Source organism: Protomyctophum parallelum (assembly GCF_964188405.1).
Source record: "Protomyctophum parallelum genome assembly, chromosome: 21".
In the NCBI taxonomy this organism is placed as follows: Eukaryota; Metazoa; Chordata; class Actinopteri; order Myctophiformes; family Myctophidae; genus Protomyctophum; species Protomyctophum parallelum.
In genome coordinates this window covers 28,595,895-28,615,955 of record NC_139713.1, presented here as the reverse complement: position 1 = coordinate 28,615,955, position 20,061 = coordinate 28,595,895, and the positions used below count along the sequence as shown (strand labels likewise).

Genomic DNA, 20,061 nt, shown 5'->3' with positions numbered 1-20,061 from the left:
ATGTTTTCTTCTGTGACAGAGGCCGAGACACGTCAGAAATTGCTGCGCAATGTGAAGAAAGAGGTGCGTTGCGTTTCACTTTTTAATTTATTTTTCTATTCTGGTGAAATGCTGATGCCTATTTCGTTTTGTTTTGTAGCCGACTATAAGTGCACCATTACACCGTCGGACGGTGTTTGATGTTTGCAACCTGCCATAGGAAAATGCTTAAAATGGCTAAATTTGTAAATTTGTTTTAATCGCTATTTCATTGTCTTATAATGATGATGATGATGATGTTGGTGGCGATGGTGGCAGTGATGATGCTGGTAGTGATGATGACGAAGACGATGATGGTATAAGGTCAAAGATAATAGCAATTTAAATAGACAACCAGGGCAGTGCAGATGTCCTATTAATTTGTATGCCTCCATGAGGATGCTTGTTTTCCCTGTCTATTTCATTTCCTGACGATTTTCTTCCCCTGTTTTCCCCTGTTTAATTTCCTGGCATCTCTCTCTCTCTCTCTCTCTCTCTCTCTCTCTCTCTCTCTCTCTCTCATCCTCCTTCCTTGACTCCCTCCCCCCTGACTCTAGCTGTCACCCTCAGTTTGGTTGCAGACACGTGTGAGCGCTCTCACATATCTTAGGGGCGTGACCATTATATGTACTGTACATATATGAGGAGTCCCATAAAGGCAAAAGAATAAGCCACAATTTGTTAGGTTTCTCAGATTACTATATCATTGTCATTAAAAAAAATAAACCTTCAAATCCTCTTCCAAAGCTCTGCTCAGTGGTGCCCTGGGGAGAGAAAACAGGATGTATTATTTATTGATGTAAAGGCTGGAGATTTTAATTCCACCTTTAATTCCTTCATGCTCTTAGTCACCTGTGATTCATTCCTTGCAAAGCGTGCTGTATTGATTTATGCTTGGTTGGTTCCTGTTTTTTGTGTCTGTTTCTTACCAAATCATCATTTTTCATCCTCAAATTCTGTGGACATTACTAAAATTATTGAGGGGCACTAGCCCCTCCTATGTCCAGCTTTGAGGGTTTGTGTAAACAGTGCACAAACATTGTCCTAACACAAACATTTGCCATTGACAATGAATGGCCAGCATTGAGTGTTTGTGCAAACACAAACATTGAATGCCATTGACAATAAATGGCCAGCTTTGAGTGTTTGTGTAAACACAAAGATTGTGTAACACAAACATTGAAGACGAAGGTGAGGACGCAAATTGTGATTGGCCAGAATGAGATGATGTATGATGATGTATCAAGAGCGCCCCTCACTTCACACTTCAGGCGCTAGCCTCTCACCTCCTATTATTCAGCTATTAGTGTAGATTTTCGTCACAAACACATGGTCACATCTGGCTGGCTGAAAACAGTTGAATCTAGATAAGTGCCCCTCGGGGCACAGGTCTCCACCACGGCAGGTCAGGTTGTGGCCTCCTGGTGGAGCTATAACAGGCCAATGTGAAAACGGTGCCATTACTTCTTACGCCTTGGATGGCAATTATATGATTTGAGGCATTTACTTCCAAAAATGTGTTTTGCAAAAATCCACCTCACACGGACGGAGTGCAAAACATACTCTCTCCCCATGCTTTTGGCCTGGTGGAGACAATAAAATTGTATAGTGTATTAGCCGGCAAAGGCTGTGATGATTCAGGAATATTTCCTTATGTATGAATACTTGAATATATGCATGGGCACTAGCCGGTCATAACCCAACCATAGACCAATTATGGTCAAATCATTTTCAAAAATGTATAGCAAGCCTTGGCATTTTATTAGTGAAAAACGTCTTCATTGTAGGCTGACCTTTAATTCTATTCACTCTTAATCAGTTTATCGTCCTTACTTACTTTTACCCCTCTTCACATGGTTTATTGGCTTTTCATCACAATTAACAATTTACGCTCTTAATCCAGAAAAGCATGGCAATACAGGCTATACATAAACAAGTAGTTATCATGAATCATACGTAAACTAAGAACGTAATAGTGGAATATCACTTGAAAGTTAACTATAAGCCAGAATGGAGAAGAGTTTGGGACGTGTGGAGCGTTGTCCCGGCGTTTATAGTGAAGGTACTTCCAGCTGCCACTGCGTTGGCTGATCTGAGTGCGTGGGAGGGTTTGTAGGGTTCAACCTTTGGATGCCTTGAATGCCAGCATCAGAGTTTTGTATTCTGTGCGGGCAGCGACCGGGAGCCAATGGAGGGAGCGGAGAAGGGGGGAGACATGTGAGAATTTTGGGTGGTTGAAGACCAAGCGAGCTGCGGCATTTTGGATCAGTTGGCTTACTGTAAGTGCACATGCCGGTAGGCCGGTATTGGAGGGAGTTATAAGTTAGGGGTTCCCAAACCCTTCCATCCATAGCCTCTAGCTGCAGCACACCTATTGTGAAATGGGTTTAAATTAAAACACGTAATTAACAACATTATAACGTGTCACATTGCGATGCAAATAACAAGCTTGTACATCTGCCATTTACCTATTTACCTTTTTTCCTCCGAATTGGCCAACGTGGGGGCTGTGAGGGAGCTGTGGCCCCCACTTTGAAAACCTGTGTCTTATGTCTGTCAGATAAACTCAGATCTCACTGTATGTGTTCTGCCTCTCAGGTGAAACAGATTATGGAGGAAGCTGTGACAAGGAAATTTGTACATGCAGACAGCAGTCATATCATATCCTTCTGTGGTGAGTATTTGTGCTCCTTTCTGAAATGGGCACATTATCACATTGAAAATATGAAATTCAATTTCTAATCATCTAATTGGCACCACACTGCATTGCTTAATTTAAAGCGGCAATCTGTAACTTTCATTTCCTTCCTGGGATTCGACCCCCCAGGAACCCCCCCCCCACACACACACACACACACATACACACAAACCAACACACCAACACAGCTTTAGAATTATACAATAATAAATCAGTGCCAGATGTTAATGTGACGTTGATTAGATGATTGAAGTACATAAAGTTAACTTAAGTAAATCAACAAAATAGTCAATCTATAAGCTTTGAGACTTTAGATTTTAGATGAGCTTTTTTATGAACATTTTGGAACATTTAGCGTGTTGTCGTGAGCTTGTAGATCTGCTATTTTCGACTAATGTTGTCCTCAGAATATAATTAAATAAAAAGTTCCCGTCACATAAAGATTTGGCGACACCCCAGTTATATTACATTTGCAGTTCAAAGTGACGTCTGACAACGTGATATCTCATCCTGCAGAGTTGTCAAATGTCAAGTCCCATCACCTCCATATACTGAGTGTGCAAATAAACGGTGCGTGTGTGTGTGTGTGTGTGTGTGTGTGTGCGCGCGTGTGCGTGTGCGTGTGCGTGCAGCGGTAGTGGAGGCCTGTGTGTTGCATGGACTGAAGCGGCGTGCTGCAGGACTGCTGTGCAGTAATAAGGTTGCAGCTCTCTTCATGAAGGTGGGGAAAAGCTTTCCGCCCGCCGAGGAGCTTTGCCACAAGGTCCAGGAGGTGGAGCAGCTTATTGAAAACAAGTGAGATATTAAATGTCCATAAAAATTAGGCTACGTATTTCGGCATATATCTATATAAATTTATTATTATACCATCTTGTCTCCACTGTTTTTGTATTTTATGCATTCATGAAATACACACGTGTCTGACTTCTCAGTGTGGTCACCTCATGGTACATTCCATAATATGCTACAAGCATAAATAAATAAATGTCAAGGAATTTTGAAAACCAGAGTACCGGTACTAATCTCTGAATCTACCTTTGTAGTCGGGGTGACACATTGGCTACAAAGGCTGATTAAAGGCAACCCAATTCACCCTTTGTCAAGTCCCGCCCGTGGTTGTGCCCATCCCCGCGCCCATTGGTTGCCGTTTCGTGGTTGGACAAAAATCCTTTCACTCCATCCACTACCATTGAAATATTGCACTTCAGTTGCTTCGTATTGATATTCTGTGTATTCAATTCTTATTTTAAACTTGGTGTCAGTAAAAAGGAATCTCACAGGTGCAGCATGTTGACTGGGCATATCATGTTTGTTTTTAGTTTCAATTTCTTTCTTAAATTTTTATCCCACGATTTTGCAACCCATTTTTTCACCCAGTGTCAATTATCTAATGTAATCCTGGGCACTACACTTCCTCTGCCAACCTGGGCGGGCAGCGGACTGACCTCATGCTTCCTTCTATGCATGAGGAGTCCAAGCTGCTTCTTTTCACCTGACAGGGGGGAGTTTCCCTGGCCGGACGTAGCATGTCAAAGGAACACGTTATTTCTGACCAGTTCCTTTCCTCTCCATCAGGCGCCCCGGCTGGCCAGGGGGAGGTAGTTTAGAGACCAGGATTACTGCATGTTTTTTTGAGGGTACCTACCCTAGAGGACACGGGGAGAACATGCAAACTACACACAGAAAGGCCCTTTCGCCAATCCCGCCTCGGGTATGGGCAGTTTGGGCACTGATGATGTGATGTTTTTAGTTTTTTAGTTTTTAGAACCAAGGCAACCAAGGAAGAAAGAGCCTGCTGGTTAGTCAGTCAGGGACCAATCAGAAGGCTGACAAATGGTGAATTGAATAATTCATCAATCAATCCATCTGAGCCCAGTCCAGATTAGTCCTGATCTGCCCTGTCCAATTCAATCAATTGGATCACATGGGATGCACACGCAGATTAGACACACCAACGGACCGACATGCGGAAACAACGGTCGGACATGCGGTCGGACATGTGCTGCTCCGTGCTTGCGGTTAGGCTTAGGTTAGGGTTTGAGGTAGGTTGTCGGTCTAATGACAGTCGGACCAATAGTATGTCTAAACTAAAGCCTGTAACCGATCACATGCCTTGTTTGTTTCTTCAGCAGGCAAAACAATTCTCCTATTAGTAACGACCACGGCCGGCAGTCCAAGTTTGGCAACCTCCCACGCCAGGCTTTGAGACATGTGTGGATCCGTACCGCTCTAATGGAGAAGCTTCTGGACAAGATTGTTGTGTACTTGGTGGAGAACTGTTGGTGAGACATATACAGTGATTCTCAACCTTTTATTTTAAGGACCCCCAGTTTAATATGCATTAGGCCACACACCCTTTTGATAACTATGCTGTAAAATCATCAATAATTTAGTGTACAAATGAGTTCCAGACCCATTTGGTACCTGACTATCAATTATTTAACTTAGACTGACTTGAACCCCATCAAGGATCCCTGACAGTCCACAAAACACCATGTTCATAATTAACCAGTGTTGTACTTAAAGTAACTAAATAACTATCTCTTCTTATTACTATACGTATCATTGGGAGACGGCCTCCTCCATTAGAAATCATGTCGTTTTTATTATTTTATGCCTGCAGTACATTCTATGAGAAGGAGGCCATGCTGATGGATCCTACGGATGGGCCGATCCTTGCATCTCTTTTAGGTACATATTGATTTGCCTCAGTAATGTATCTGTTTAACACTGTGTGACCACAATGATGCTGGACAAGAAAGCTAGATGTTGCATTAATCAGTGTCAGTGAATATGAGTGCATCTTATTCATAGCTGAAAACAGCTGATCTACAAGCTACTCTGCTACATCTTCTGAATGTTAGCCCCAGAATATGGATGCTAGGAATCTAGGATTAATTTCCAGTGACCATGTTTTGTTGAATTGTCATTATTCTACAGTTGGTCCTTGTGCTTTGGAGTACACTAAGGTTAAGACAGCAGACCATTTCTGGACAGACCCCTCTGCTGATGAGCTGGTTCAGCGACATCGCATCCACAGTGGCCACTGTCGCCAGGAATCCCCCTCAAGGCGGCCTGCCCTGGTTAGACCAGTGCTTCACAAACATTTTCATGTCAAGGACCCCCACATTGATATGTGTATTTGGCTGCGGATCCCCATTTGAAAAGATGTTGTTTCCGACCCACAAGGACGGTGTGCCTATTACAGAGTCATAGATGCAATGACAAATTCACTTTCATGTCATCCCGACTTGTTTCAGATCCAAAAGAGACAGTCCAGCGGCAGTATGGATGATCGGCCTGTGATGTGGGCAAGGGATTACGTTGAGTCCCTCCATCAAAACTCAAGAGCCACGCTGCTATTTGGCAAGAACAATGTCCTGGTACAGCCGGTATGTATGTGTTTTATTTATTATAGATTATTTGATTCCATTATGAAAATTATCTGTCTGTCTCAAGTGTGTTTGCATGATTCATAAACTGTTATTCTGAAGAGTACTGCAACAGGAAGCAGCATTAATGGAAAGCATTAATGGTAAGCTTTGTGTTTTGTCTTCAGAGAGATGACATAGAGGCTATGCCAGGCTACCTTTCTCTGCATCAAACTGCAGATCTCATGACTTTGAAATGGACACCAAATCAGCTGATGAATGGCAATGTAGGAGAGCTAGACTCAGAGAAAAGGTAACTAAAATAAAATTAGTTATACATAAAATAATTACCTCCATATTTGACATGTTCTTGAATCTTTACATAATTCACAGGAATAATTCAGATGATTTCTTTCGCAGTGTTTATTGGGACTTTGCCATGACTATTCGTCTCGAGGAGATCGTCTATCTTCACTGTCATCAGCAAGGTGAAGTAATCTGTTCTTTGGGCTGTTTTATTGGTACCTCTTGATTACAGAAATACACTGCAATCGTGAGAGAGAGAGAGAGAGAGAGAGAGAGAGAGAGAGAGAGAGAGAGATTCACTTCACCTCTTCTGGTGGTCTTTTAAGATTTTTTTATTTTACTTTTAAATAAACAAAAAACGACAAAACAAATGGAGGGGTTAAAAATACAAAAACCTCCATTGCATCCCAAGAAAGGTTCACTTCAATCAATAAATCAATCAATCACAACACGTGTTATTGTATGAATCTATGTGAGACCAGACCACAGTTAGAAGTTAATTATCTGTGTGTTGCTTCTGTACTAGTGGGCAGTGGTGGAACAGTTGTTCTGGTGAGCCAAGATGGGATCCAGAGGCCGCCTCTGCGTTTCCCCAAAGGAGGCCACTTGCTCCAGTTTCTCACCTGTCTTGAGACGGGGCTGCTGCCGCATGGGCAGTTGGACCCTCCGCTCTGGAGTCAGAGAGGAAAGGTCAGTGTTGGACACAAATTAATTTACTGACATTTATACTAGTGGTTCTGAAATTGGTGGTCCTTAAATGGTTTCCAGGGGGTGCCCACTGCCTAGCAAAATGAGGAGCTGTGAACTGCTTTATACTTTGGCTATTCGAAAATAGCCGATCCACGAGGTCACAACGCGCCACAGTGTGAGGTTGTCGATAGTTAGCTATAGTTTCTAAACATTTGGAATTGTTACATTTGGAATAATTTTCAACAATTTTGGAATATTGGGGTGGGGGTCTGCTGCCAAAGGTAATAGAGCATGCACCTCCACTCTGGCCCAGGTGCTGGACAAAGGGCAGTACAAGAGGAAGAAATAGAGTCCGCAACACTGGTATGAAAAACTCAGCTCCACTGGTTTATTGATTCAACGTTTCGGTTTTGAAGGGTGGATAATTGATTGCTGATTATCTTGTCTCACAGAACAATGAAACGATTGTGACCTGAGGGCTTAGGTGATATATGCAGCTCTTTGTGTGTAATAATTACTTCTATATATATTATATATATATATATATATATATATATAATATATATACACACACATGCCTTTTCTCTCAATTTACAGGGGAAGGTTTTTCCTAAACTTCGGAATAGGAGTCCACAGGGATCATGTGATTCTGTATCGTCAGATAAGGAGGACGACGAGGCCACAGATTATGTCTTTCGTATCCTCTTTCCGGGCAATCCGACAGAGTTTGGTATGTACTTTGAACTCCCAGCTGTTTTATCTGTGCCATTCTAATGAGTCAATTATTGATTCTCCTGAAACTCATTTCAGTAAAATGAGATTAATTGCGAGGTACAGATGTCGTTGTTGTTGTGTGACTTTAATGTTAAATTGTCACGATTCCTCATCCTTCTCTTGTCTATCCAGTCCCTGTGTGTCCATTTCACAATATACACCTGTCGACAATAAGGAGACCTTGCATGGATTTATTAAGTTGTCTACCACATCTCCATCCTCTGGCTTGGTTTGTTGTTTTCCATGTTTGTTTTATTTGGTGTTGATTTTGTACAAATGACACGTGCTCATCATTTACACACAGACTCCTTCTACTGTGTTGGGTCTTGTTTTTAGTTATGAATGATGATACTACTAGTGACAATGAAAGGTGACTAATGAAGGGTTGTCATGGCATGCAGTGGCTCCTGAACTGATGGACCAGGGAGTAAACATGTGGCACCCCACCCCTAGGAAGTCCTCCTGTTCTTCCTGCTCACAAAATGGATCATCTGATGGCTCTCTGCCTAATGGATGTAACCAAGACAGGCAAGTAATCCATATGGATATCTAGGTAATAGGTATATACCCAGTTGTTTCTAGTAGCTGAATGAACGTGTCTTTGTTTTGTCAAGCAGGGCTCCCTTGAAGCTCCTTTGTGACACCATGAAATACCAGATAATTTCCCGCGCTTTCTATGGATGTGAGTTAAAACAACGTTTGAATTATCTCTGATTTAATGAAAATTGAAAATGAATTAAATTAAATTGAAAAGTACCATGGATTTGAGATCAGGGGGTTCGAATCCTCTGTGGTGCTTTGCCAGGCTCTGTAACAAACACAATTGGCCGCGTTCATGGGTGTCACTGCACTAGCGACTCCTACAGGTTTAGCCAGGGCACCTGTTCAGCAGGGAGAAGAACTGCATGGTCCCATGTAAGGTTCCTCCGTACACATCACACAATGGTGAAGCTCCTCATGTGAAAAAACAAAGGCAGCTGTCAACTTCATGTGTACCGGTTCATGTGTACCAACTGTAGAGGTTAGCACTGCAGTGATGGCCTACACATGAGTGTGGGGAAACTACTAAATTGGGAGAAAAGGGGAAACGGTTTGAGGAACAAAAATGTGATTCATGAATGCAACCTGTAGTATGAAAACCCCTTTTTAATGCGTTCTCTAGGGCTTGCATACTGCCGTCATCTGTCCACAGTTCGTACTCACCTCTCAGCTCTGGTCAACCCAAGTATAGTTGATGCTGATGTCCCATGTGATGCCCGGGGAGGGCTCACTGTAGAGGTCTGGAGCACTTTCCTCCAGGACTGCTCTGTAAGTACATACAACAGCACTGGCAAGCTAAAACTGTACTATATTAGATTACACAGTCGATCTATCCCAGTATATATTTGTGACAGAGCTTATATTTTGTCACACAAAATATATACTTATTATAGATCATATAGCCTACTGTACTTATTGTCTCCACCAGCCGAAGGCATGGGGAGAGTATGTTTTGCACTCCGTCCGTCCGTCCGTCCGTGTGTCCGTGTGTCCGTGTGTCCGTGTGTCCGTCCGTGACCAGCTAATCTCAGCCACCGTTAACCCGGTCGATGCCAAATTTTGCACACACACTCCCTGGATGCCAGCCATGAACCTCTGCCCCAAACTTTCCAGAACGGCCTGTTATAGCGCCACCAGGAGGCCGCTTTGTGCAAAACAAGTTTTTGCACAGTACACCTACAGATTTTGTCCAAACATCACGCAAATTGGTACACAGTCTCTCTAGAGCCATTCAACCAAACCGCTCTTTCAGATTTCTCAGACTCCATCCTGATTGGTTAAGATTGGCTTCCAAAGTTCACAGGAGTGCTCAGTTTCAAACAAAATGCTGCAAATCATGAACACATCGCGTGATTTCCGTGAAATTGTGCACCCACATTCCCACTAGGCCGAGGACAAAATGCCACATGAACAATTTCAACTCAGCCTCAAGGTGGCGCTATAACTGGCCGAAAAGTGTTTTTACCTCTAACTGCACGGATCTGTGGATAACTTTCTATGCCAACTCCCTAGAGGCCAAGGAAAAACCTTTGCCTGGAATTCTTCACATCTGCTCATCCTGGTGGAGACCTGTGCCCAGTAGGGCACTTTTTCTAGTTGTAATTGTATTTATTGTAAAATACTTCAAATTTGTTTAATTCGTAACACTTTTTTTCTCATAAAAATGTCACATTGAGTAAACCATGTACGGTAATAAAGTGATGGGTCGCACACACCAAGATGGAATTTAATTTGTAATTTTTTACCACATCGAATGACAGTCGTTTCAGCTATCCAGCCTTCATCAGTGTGAGTGTAGCTGAAACGTCTGTCATTCAATGTGGTAAAAAATAAAAGCTATAATGCAGTTTTGGTGTGTGCGACCCATCCCCTTTTTACAATGTTGATTTTAACGGGTAACGCACCATAAATCAGAGCGAGATGGTCACAAGAACAATTACACATTGAATAAACCAACCTTTGGTACAAATGAGTACTTTAGTAATTTAGTAGATTAAGAACCATCAATGAAGAAGGCTGGGTTGTAATAAATAATACCTTTGGAAACATAAAACAAACCTTTAATTCAGAAGCTGAGCAGAAGAAATGTCACATGCCTTTCAGAACTATGAAGAACATGAACTACTGCGGCTGGTGTATTTTGGTGGCGTGGCTCCCTCACTACGCAAGGAAGTGTGGCCTTTCCTGCTAGGACACTACCACTTCTCTATGACCGAGAAATGCAGGATGGAGGTAGCGCATACTGATTCATCATTTTAATTCGTAGTTTTTGTAACTCTGAGAGTGTACAAAGGTAACCTAATGGGTCCACCGATGCCAAATTTTAGGGTTAGACAAATAAATGTCTAATCAATTTGATTAAAATTGAGAACATTTCACTTCACAAAATATATAAATATTTAGAAATGCTTCATTTAATCAATTAAGCCCTATTCATAAATGTCCTAAAGTGGCACAACTACAAGCTAAAAATGTATTGCAACATGTTGTGAGCTTGTTGAGCTATTTTTTAAAACATTTTCTCCTATAACTGCATGGCCAAAATAGGGATGAAAGTGGTTAAAGAATCTGGACACATAGGCTGAATAATTGCCGATGCCGGTGTCGTCCAGAAAGTGAAAATTATAGTTTGCATGTGATAAGATATGAGGATTGTGTGAATGACCGTAGATGTAAACTTTGTCTTTAGGTTGACAAGCAGGTGCAGACCATCTATAATCAAACTATGAGGGAGTGGCAGGGCTGTGAGGTCATTGTTCGTCAAAGGGAGACAGAGAAGCATGCCGAGGCCCTGGCCAGATGCTCCTCAGGGGCCAGTGTGGAGAAAGCAGTGCAACAAGACTCCACCATCAGCACCGACGTAAGGGAATTAGTCTGATTATCACAATAGCTGACATGGACATTTTTATTTCATTTCATTTCGCACATGTTGGTGTACAGTACAATTTATTTCAGAGGATAATAATTCCTTTACAATTTCATTTTTAATTAATTTATCAAATTTAAAATTAAACATCACTGAGTTAATATAGGTTATATCGTCACTGTTGGGTGGAAATCTTGCATTACCATATTTACTTTATTTATTTTAGATCAACGCTGTTTCATTTGTCATATTTTACATCTCTCTGTGGATATTACAGATATTTAGAAACTGGAGCCATAATATGTTGTACTTACAATAATAAGATGTATATAATAATAATAATAATAGATCCATTGGAAGTTGGAACAGTTTCTTTTATTTTTCTGGTGTTAGCACTATGTTGTGCTTTAGCTATTGAAAAATAGCAGATCTACAAGCTCATAGTGCGCCACCGAGTGGCGCGCTAAGAGCTTGTAGGTCTGCTATTTTTGAAAAATCGAAGAACGACTGACATAGAAACATAGCTTTTTCAGAAAACTGTCATTTTCAAACATACATTTTTAGAATCTGATCTCAGGTCAGAATGGGTTAATGTAAATGAACAGTTTTGGACATACCAGGTTCCCCCGACAGCAATGATAGCCTATCGTAAGTTAATATGGTAGGCCTTAGTTTCATGTCTCTGAATCAGTATCTTTCCTTTTTGTCATGTGACTTTTCCATCTCCAGTCCTCTCAGATCAGCACCTCTGAGCATCAGAACGTTTCCTCACAAAGTGATTCCAGCAGCAGCCCAAAGGTACTCCTCACAACTTTGGGATATTATTATACACGATTGATGTTTAACCAGTTGACCCCTAGAATCACTCTTCTGGTGGCAACATTTGCCAAAAACAGAAGAATTTGGTATAGAGGGGAATAAATACAGACCAATTACAGAGCCTATGTTGGTCAACTATCATTACCGGTAGGCTATACTTAAGTGTATAGAGGGTTTAAGTGGTTCATTCTGTGTCATATCAGTATTAAAGGGAAACTAAAATGTAATGATGTTTGGTTTTTAGGTGTTTGGCTCAGTTGAGGAAGTGGATCAAATTGAGTCAGAGCCCAGGTCTGAGGAAGGCAAGGTATTGCCCTGTAGCCCAGTTAAGGAAAGCCCAAATGGCACTCCACAACCCCCCTCTTGCAACCCATCAAGCCCAGGTCATTCAGACCAGCATCTGTGTACAGAAAACAGCTTTCATTTATCCAATTCAGCCACTGGATCTACAATCACTCAGGAGTCAGAGATCCCTGAACAAAGCTTTAATGAAGAACTTAAGGGGGTGCCACAGCCAGCAAGTGGCCATTTCACTCTCAGTCAATCAGGAAATGAAGATGTAAAACAGAAATTATCCCAGGACAATGTAAAGACAGAGGAGGAAGCCGTGGTCTCAGACAGTGGAATGACTACCAGATCGGAGGTTTCTGAAGTTCAAGAGAGATTGGAATCTGGTAATTCTGACAGAGAGGGTGAAACATCTCTGAGGACAGCTGAATTGGAAGTTTCTACAAAGGAGCCGGCCAGTGTATTAAATGAAGGTGACACAGACCTCCCCATGAAAGCAACACCAGATAACACTAATGTCCTGAGGCTAGAAACAGAGGTTCATAATGAATATTTCCAAGCGCCACTGCTTGGCCAAACATTAACTTTTAAAGCAGATGAGGACACAAATCTGGAATCGGAACCATTAAGTCTGACTACAACAAAGGAAGACAAACACCCTCAAACTGAGAAAGAGCCTCATATGTCAGAAAAAGTAAAGTCTGAAACAATTCCTCCACAAATAACTGATGTCTGTGTTACTGACACAGAAAGTAAGGAATCTGAAGCAAAAGCTTCTGAATTGGTTGAAACCTGGAAAGACAAACCCTCTGAAATTACATACGAGAAACCTGGTTCAAATTCACCTGTCAGACAAGTGCTGAATGCTCTCCAATCAGCATCAAGGGGAAGCATCTCCTTATCATCTCATTCTAAACTGTCCCCAGACACCGCAGACTCAGATGACTCGCCTTCTGCTTTGGAAATGGAGGACATTCCCACAGGCATTATGACCGAAGACAACAGAATGAGGCCTTTGGCAGGCCTCGCTTCCCCTTCTATAACCCTGGCCCTGAGACGGAAGGCTGGATCAGAGGAGTTTATCCTGGATCACCATCTGGACACAGGCTCCAATACCAGCCCTGAGGGTACAGACCTAGGTCTCTCTGAAGAAGAGCCAGAGATGGACAGTCTCCTCCCTCGACCAGAGTCTGTGGAGGTGGGAACAGAAGCTGAACCGGAAGAAGACTCTCATAATTCCTCTGGAGAGAGTACCTACTCTGTAAGCATTAAAAAAGGAATACATTAAACATATATCTGTCGTTCACTTATAAATAGATTGATGATTTGTCTTTTTTTGTGTTTTAAAGCAAGAACAGTTGGACCAATATTTACTCAACTTACATCGGATTGATAAGGATGTCAGACGATGTGACAGAACATATTGCTATTTTACCCCTGCTAACCTGGAGAAGCTGCGTAACATCATGTGCAGGTGAATATGTACCGGTATACGTTTACGATTTCATAGAAGGAAGCAGTTATTTGTGACTCGCCTGTAACACTATGATTCTTCCTTTTGTTTCAAGCCATTAGTGTAAAGAATTATCTTTAATGTCCACAGTTACGTGTGGCAGCATCTGGAAATCGGTTATGTCCAGGGCATGTGTGATCTGCTGGCTCCTCTACTTGTTATTCTGGATGATGGTCAGTGATCAGACTAACATATTTGACTTGTTGCATGGCAATATGTTATTCTGGATGATGGTCAGTGATCAGACTAAGATATTTGACTTGTTGCATGGCAATATGCAAATATTAACCTGGCCTCCTATTTTGGGAATGTCTTTATAGGTGAAGATTTAAAGCGACGCGTCACTACTTTTTTCAATGCTTTACAATTGGTGCAGTTGTATTGGGTCTCCCTGCTCTTCTTTTGAGACAATTGATACCTGTGTCTAGACATAACCTTTGACACCATCCTGTTTCTGGTTTGACAAACCACCATGTCAGCACTTCTGCATAAAATAATAGCCAATTAAAAAAAACAAAATAATCTTTATTAAATCTGCATAATTGCTTGTAGATCGGCTATTTTCTCTATGGCGAAGTATACCAGGATTAATGCTGTCTGTATGTTTTTTGTTGTGTATGTTTTCAGAGGTCATGGCATTTAGCTGTTTCACTGAGCTAATGAAGAGGATGAATCATAATTTTCCTCATGGAGGCGCTATGGACTCACACTTTGCCAATATGCGCTCCCTTATCCAGGTATGACAAACAGCCATGGGCTCCCAGGCATTAGTGGAAGAACATTTTATTACAAATAATGTCTTTGTATTCCTTGACAGATCCTGGATTCCGAGTTATTTGAACTGATGCAACAGAATGGAGACTATACCCACTTTTACTTCTGTTACCGCTGGTTTCTGCTGGATTTTAAAAGAGGTGATCATAAATGCAGAGAATATTTGTTGAATATGAATATTTCATTCAAGTTTATATCCTACCTACAAATTCCAATTCTGGGCATTTTATTGTTTCCCCTTAATTATGTTATCCACTGTAAAGAACACATGCTTGTAGCGTTGTCATAATTTGTGATATTCTTTTCTCTTGTTTTTTCCCAACAGAAATGGTCTATGATGATGTGTTTTCTGTGTGGGAGACCATTTGGGCAGCCAAACATACCTCCTCTGATCACTTTGTGCTCTTCATTGCTCTGGCACTGGTTGAGCTGTACAGAGACATCATCTTAGAGAACAACATGGACTTCACTGACATCATTAAGTTCTTCAATGGTAAGACTGTGGAGTAAGAAACAGCGAGACAGGAGACGTAGGTGCGTCAAGGTAGTTTACTTATTTCAATTATAACATTACAGTGCGATCAGCATCATAACAACAACGAACCACTTAACCCGGAAGCGGAAGTGCTACTCCTCCTATAACCCTCTAAGTCTAACCCTATTCTGCAAGGTGATTTTCATACCACACTGAAAGGAATGGAATCCAATTACTTCCTTGGCAATCAAACTAATGACATTGTGTTTTATAAAATGGTCAGCAGTTATGTCAAGTCTACCGTGAGACATAGTCAATGGACTAAATGTCCATTTATTTCCCAAGTAACATAATAGTGCTAACAAGCTATTTATGAAGTAATTATTTTTTTCCCTCCTCAGAAATGGCAGAACATCACAACGTCCCACAAGTTCTGATGATGGCTCGAGACTTGGTCCTGAAGGTGCAGACACTAATTGAAAACAAGTGATTCAAAATACAGCTTTTGCATTACCATTCATTCTGTATGGTAAAATTGACAAAGATACTGCTGACACAACCACATGATATTAATGTATTCTAGAAGAAACTCAAATGAAGTAACTTTTAAGTACTGAAGACTTTATTGACATTAAAACTAATCAACTTTACATTATACAATATTGTAGAACATTGTGTTTCTAAAAGCTCCCTCCTATTTTCAGGTAATACAATTGTCAGCGGTAAATTTAATTATAAGCATTATTGTTCACATATTGAATGTGCCCCTGTAAAACTGCTTCAGGATGTTATTTGTTTTGCCTTAAAGTTTGCTATTTTTTCAGGGATACAACAATAACCAAATTACTTTGTGTATTGTAGTTAACTGTACAAGCCTATTTTTGTTAGAATTATAAGTATCATGGTTTATGCATATATTATTGATGCCCTCAGACACATTGACAAAAATCTAAACATAAAAATAAATTAGTATGAGAATCACTGTAACACTGTCCTTGGCAGACACCTGGCCAACAAGTCCTCATGCCTGGCTTTTCTGATACTCCTGGAGAAAGGCCAGCTCAAGTATAATCACTGGTGCGATGCTTCAGACTGCAGCAGTCTGGTCACTGCAGCGATATATTGAAAATTCAGCTTCAGCTGTTAGGTTTGCACTTAATTATCCGGGGAGCAAACAGACTATACACTGCAGCAGCATGCAGCAATTGGTTATTGCACAAACATGCACCTCTGAGACACCTTTAGTGCTTTCAGGTAACCAATAGCGGAACGCTAGCCCTGCTTGGTGAGAACAGACTACAACACAATAAGTTAGGAAGTAGTTAGGCAAAAAAAACAGTTTGAAGCAGACTTGAGCCACGAGAGGCACCGCAGTGCCGAACGTGGCGAAGTCAGCTACAGCCGATTTAGCGCCTCTCGAGTCACGCCCCGTAGATCAAATGTTCAAAATATCGCTAGTCTTGCAGACCTTATTTAACCTGTCTGAGCTGAATTATCACTGTAAGAATTCCTTGTCAAATTAGGTAACATTACTGTCATCTTTCTTTGACACTGACCAGGAGATTATCGTGAAAACAGTGAATGCTTTTTTTAGTTATCTTTTTGGGGAATTTAAGCACAGTAGTTGGAGTAATTTTGTGGTCTATTGGTACAAAGGTTTGGGACATTTCTTGTATACTATAGAGCACTGTGGAGTACTTACTGACCGTTTGACAGCTGATGTCTTTTTTGGATTTGTGAGCCCGCCCTAGACCGTGCTTTGTTGTTGCTTCAAAACATCCTGATATATTCTAGTTGGACTGAAGCCTGTCTTTCTTTTTGCTGCACAGTGGCCTCTAAAATGTTATCATTTTGAAGCCAATGCCAAAATGACTTCCATAATCTGGTCACTCGTGGACATATCCCAGGCCTTCTTCAGTGACTCAGCAGGGAAGGCTCTATAGCATCCTATCACTTGCTCCCTCTCCAAGTAGTTTATCATGGTGTGGCTGGAATGGTCTTAAATACTTAATCCATATACTTCTTTGTACAAATCTTTGAAAATTTGGCCAAAATAGAGATGCCATGTTTACTGTAGTTAAATAACTTTTTAATTAAAGTTTTAAATTGTGATGTTATCAAACATATCAGATAGTCTCCATTTTTACTTAATTCAGTCTGACCAGAAGCAGGGATAAAAGGTGAAGGATCAGGGGGGTTTGGGGTGAGGATAGAGGAGCTAATTTAACCATGACATCCATGCAGGTCCTTGTACTCGTCTGCATCCCATTACGAATTACAATTAATTGTTTCCTGCATGGGTTGATTCCCCACACAACCTTGGAATTGTGTTATTGCCAGAAACAGAGCTTATACACCTTGATGGGACGTTTGGTTTATCTATCTGGCCATAGTATTACTCTCTCAAAGCTTTACAGACAGGCCTCTGATGCATGGGGGGCTTATTGGTGTTTTATGACCCAAGTCATTGCAGGCTTTGGGAGGTCAAAGGCTGAAGAGATGATATGGGCATTGCATTGAATCTTGAGGTGGATACTATTACGGCTTGGTCTTTTGAATACATTGTGGTAGAAACACCAGCCACTAGTAATCAGAGGCTTTGCTTTCAAAGCATCAACATTATCAAGTGGGTTCCTATACAGCAAGGTAGTCTTTGTAATATATGGGTAGAGACGAGGCCGGTGTTATGGAATTAGAAGGTCTGAGCAAGACACTTAACCCTAACTGCTCCCTGGGCACAGTAATAATAGTGTCCACTGATCCTAATAGTTCTGTAATTTCTGCAAATGTACAGTGGATACTAAATGATAATTATGTTTCAAAATATACCAAAATGTCCAAAAAAGCATTTAGAGGAACTATGTGTGTGAAGATATTGTCTTGGGTGGTCAGAATATAGCAAATATATATTTGGAAGACTTATATTTTGGTCAGTGGTTGTATATTTTGAAACATACATGTGAAATATATATATTTTAGTATGGGATTTCACAGACTGGGAAGGTCTGTATCAACCCTTCGTTTTGTTTAGATGGGACCATTTTACCGTAACAAAATATCCAGCATACATGTTAAGTTTGGTTCACCGTGGCATAAATTCCCGTGTTTTTGTATCAGTGCCTACATGTGTCTCTCTCCACATTATCTTCTGAAACCTGTTTGTGTATTGCTGATCGTGATGTATTTGTGGTCAACAGACGTAAGTATACACAATGTTAACACAAAAGAAAAACAAATTAATTGTAAAAATGAATAAGTTGTTACATATTTATGAATTGCAATAGGAAATGCACACAGGCTTTATTTGATTATAAGGGACAGAACAGGTGAAAATGAGCCAATTGAAATAAATCTATTTTTATTTTTTCAATGTCTTCTAACTGTTATTAATTTACTGTGTATTAAACAATATATTTTGTAGTCCATGTGTTGTGTGGTTTTATGCATGCATACAGTCACACATGCCGTTTTATCATTGCATTTCGTTTTGTAATGTTAAGGCCAAAAGCTAGAAGAAATGTGGGATTTAACATGGAAGCATTTAACAGCCCAAATAAATTCTACTCATTACCCCAAATAAATGTAATCTGTTTACATGCAGTGCCTACCACCTACCTGTACTGCATGGGAAAACATGCGACGAACAAGGCGGCAACAGCCATATACTGCATCTGCCTGTTCTTCCTTTTAAGAAACATGAGCAAAACAGTCTAAAACGGGGCAGCACACAATGCAGGAATGATGCAGAGAATACAGTGTCTACGCTGTACCTATGCATTACCTGTTTTGTATTATTTTTGGAAAAATATAGATACTCTTATGGAAAGGCTTTATCATTTACTCATATTGATTGACCCTATAAAGAATTTAGTATAATGTAAGGTTTTGCCTACTCAAATGGTACCTCGTCAGATAATCCCCACAGCCTACAACAATTTCCGTGAACTGACTTCACTGTAGTAGCCTTTTCATAAATTATATTTGTACTTAGGCTGTCTGCTGTCGTTAAAGTTTATATAGTTAGAGATATTGTACCTTACCATTGTATGACAGTAGCCTACTGAAGACAATTCTTTTTTTTTCCTATAATTTTTATCCCACGATTTTGCAACCCATTATTTTCACCCAGTGCCAATTAATGTAATCCTGGGTTTAAGGCCAAACCGTGGACAAAACGTTTAAAGTAAACCACACCAATGCAACTCATTGAGTTGCAAGGAGTTGTATTGGTGTGGTACTGTGGTTTACCTTAAAACCGTTTTGTCCCCCCTTTGTTGTAGTTTGGATTAAGATCCCAGGATGACCAGGAGAGGGCAGTATCTGTTAACAACTGAAATCTTCCAAATTTCATGATTTATATTTCCAAGCTAAGCCAGTTTCAGTGTTCACCTTTTAATTACCATGTAGCAGCTAGAAAAAGAAAATCGCAATGTCATGAGTTTTAAACACCAGCAATTAAATGAAATGATCCATGACCAGATCAGAATGTTTGTAAAGATTAGGTATGGCCTATGGGTAGATTAAGGTCTATGGACATTTACACAGTATGAATTAAAATGTCCTGTTCTTCCAGATATAAAGTTAATGAATAATACCGCTCCAGTCCAATGTCTACCCAGAAATACATGTTTTGGTTGTTGTGATGTCATGATAGTTATACACCAACTCATCAAACGCCTCTGTAAAACAGTAAAAGTTCTTAATCATTACTGGATTCTTGACATGGCTGCATGTCTGTAACAGATGATTTCTCTGGTCTGAGGTCTGATTGGATCAACCAGACACCAGAGAGAAAAGGTCCTCTGTGGAACAAGTCACGTCATGTTATGTCAGGAAGGGCAGTTTTCTTTTCCTCCTTTTATTTTATTTTATATATTCTCTTAAGGTCGTTTCTGGCACAAAATCATTTCAATTTGGGGGCCATTGACT

At 40.7% G+C, this 20,061-nt stretch overlaps 1 protein-coding gene across 1 annotated transcript; it reads left to right on the top strand.

The window, feature by feature from the left end:
* On the top strand, positions 1 to 18,464 carry sgsm1b (small G protein signaling modulator 1b; the record flags this gene model as incomplete). The annotated part of the gene is made up of 24 exons (XM_083793659.1): positions 1 to 63; positions 2,617 to 2,692; positions 3,349 to 3,511; positions 4,846 to 4,998; positions 5,340 to 5,407; positions 5,657 to 5,799; positions 5,977 to 6,108; positions 6,276 to 6,400; positions 6,508 to 6,575; positions 6,920 to 7,083; positions 7,681 to 7,813; positions 8,259 to 8,385; positions 8,475 to 8,539; positions 9,020 to 9,165; positions 10,501 to 10,629; positions 11,087 to 11,257; positions 11,993 to 12,061; positions 12,327 to 13,631; positions 13,720 to 13,844; positions 13,974 to 14,056; positions 14,511 to 14,620; positions 14,701 to 14,797; positions 14,983 to 15,150; positions 15,534 to 18,464. The coding sequence occupies 24 exons, from the start codon at positions 1 to 3 to the stop codon at positions 15,620 to 15,622; spliced, it is 3,972 nt and encodes a 1,323-aa protein (XP_083649785.1). The 3' UTR covers positions 15,623 to 18,464.
* Between the last annotated feature and the right edge of the window lie 1,597 nt (positions 18,465 to 20,061).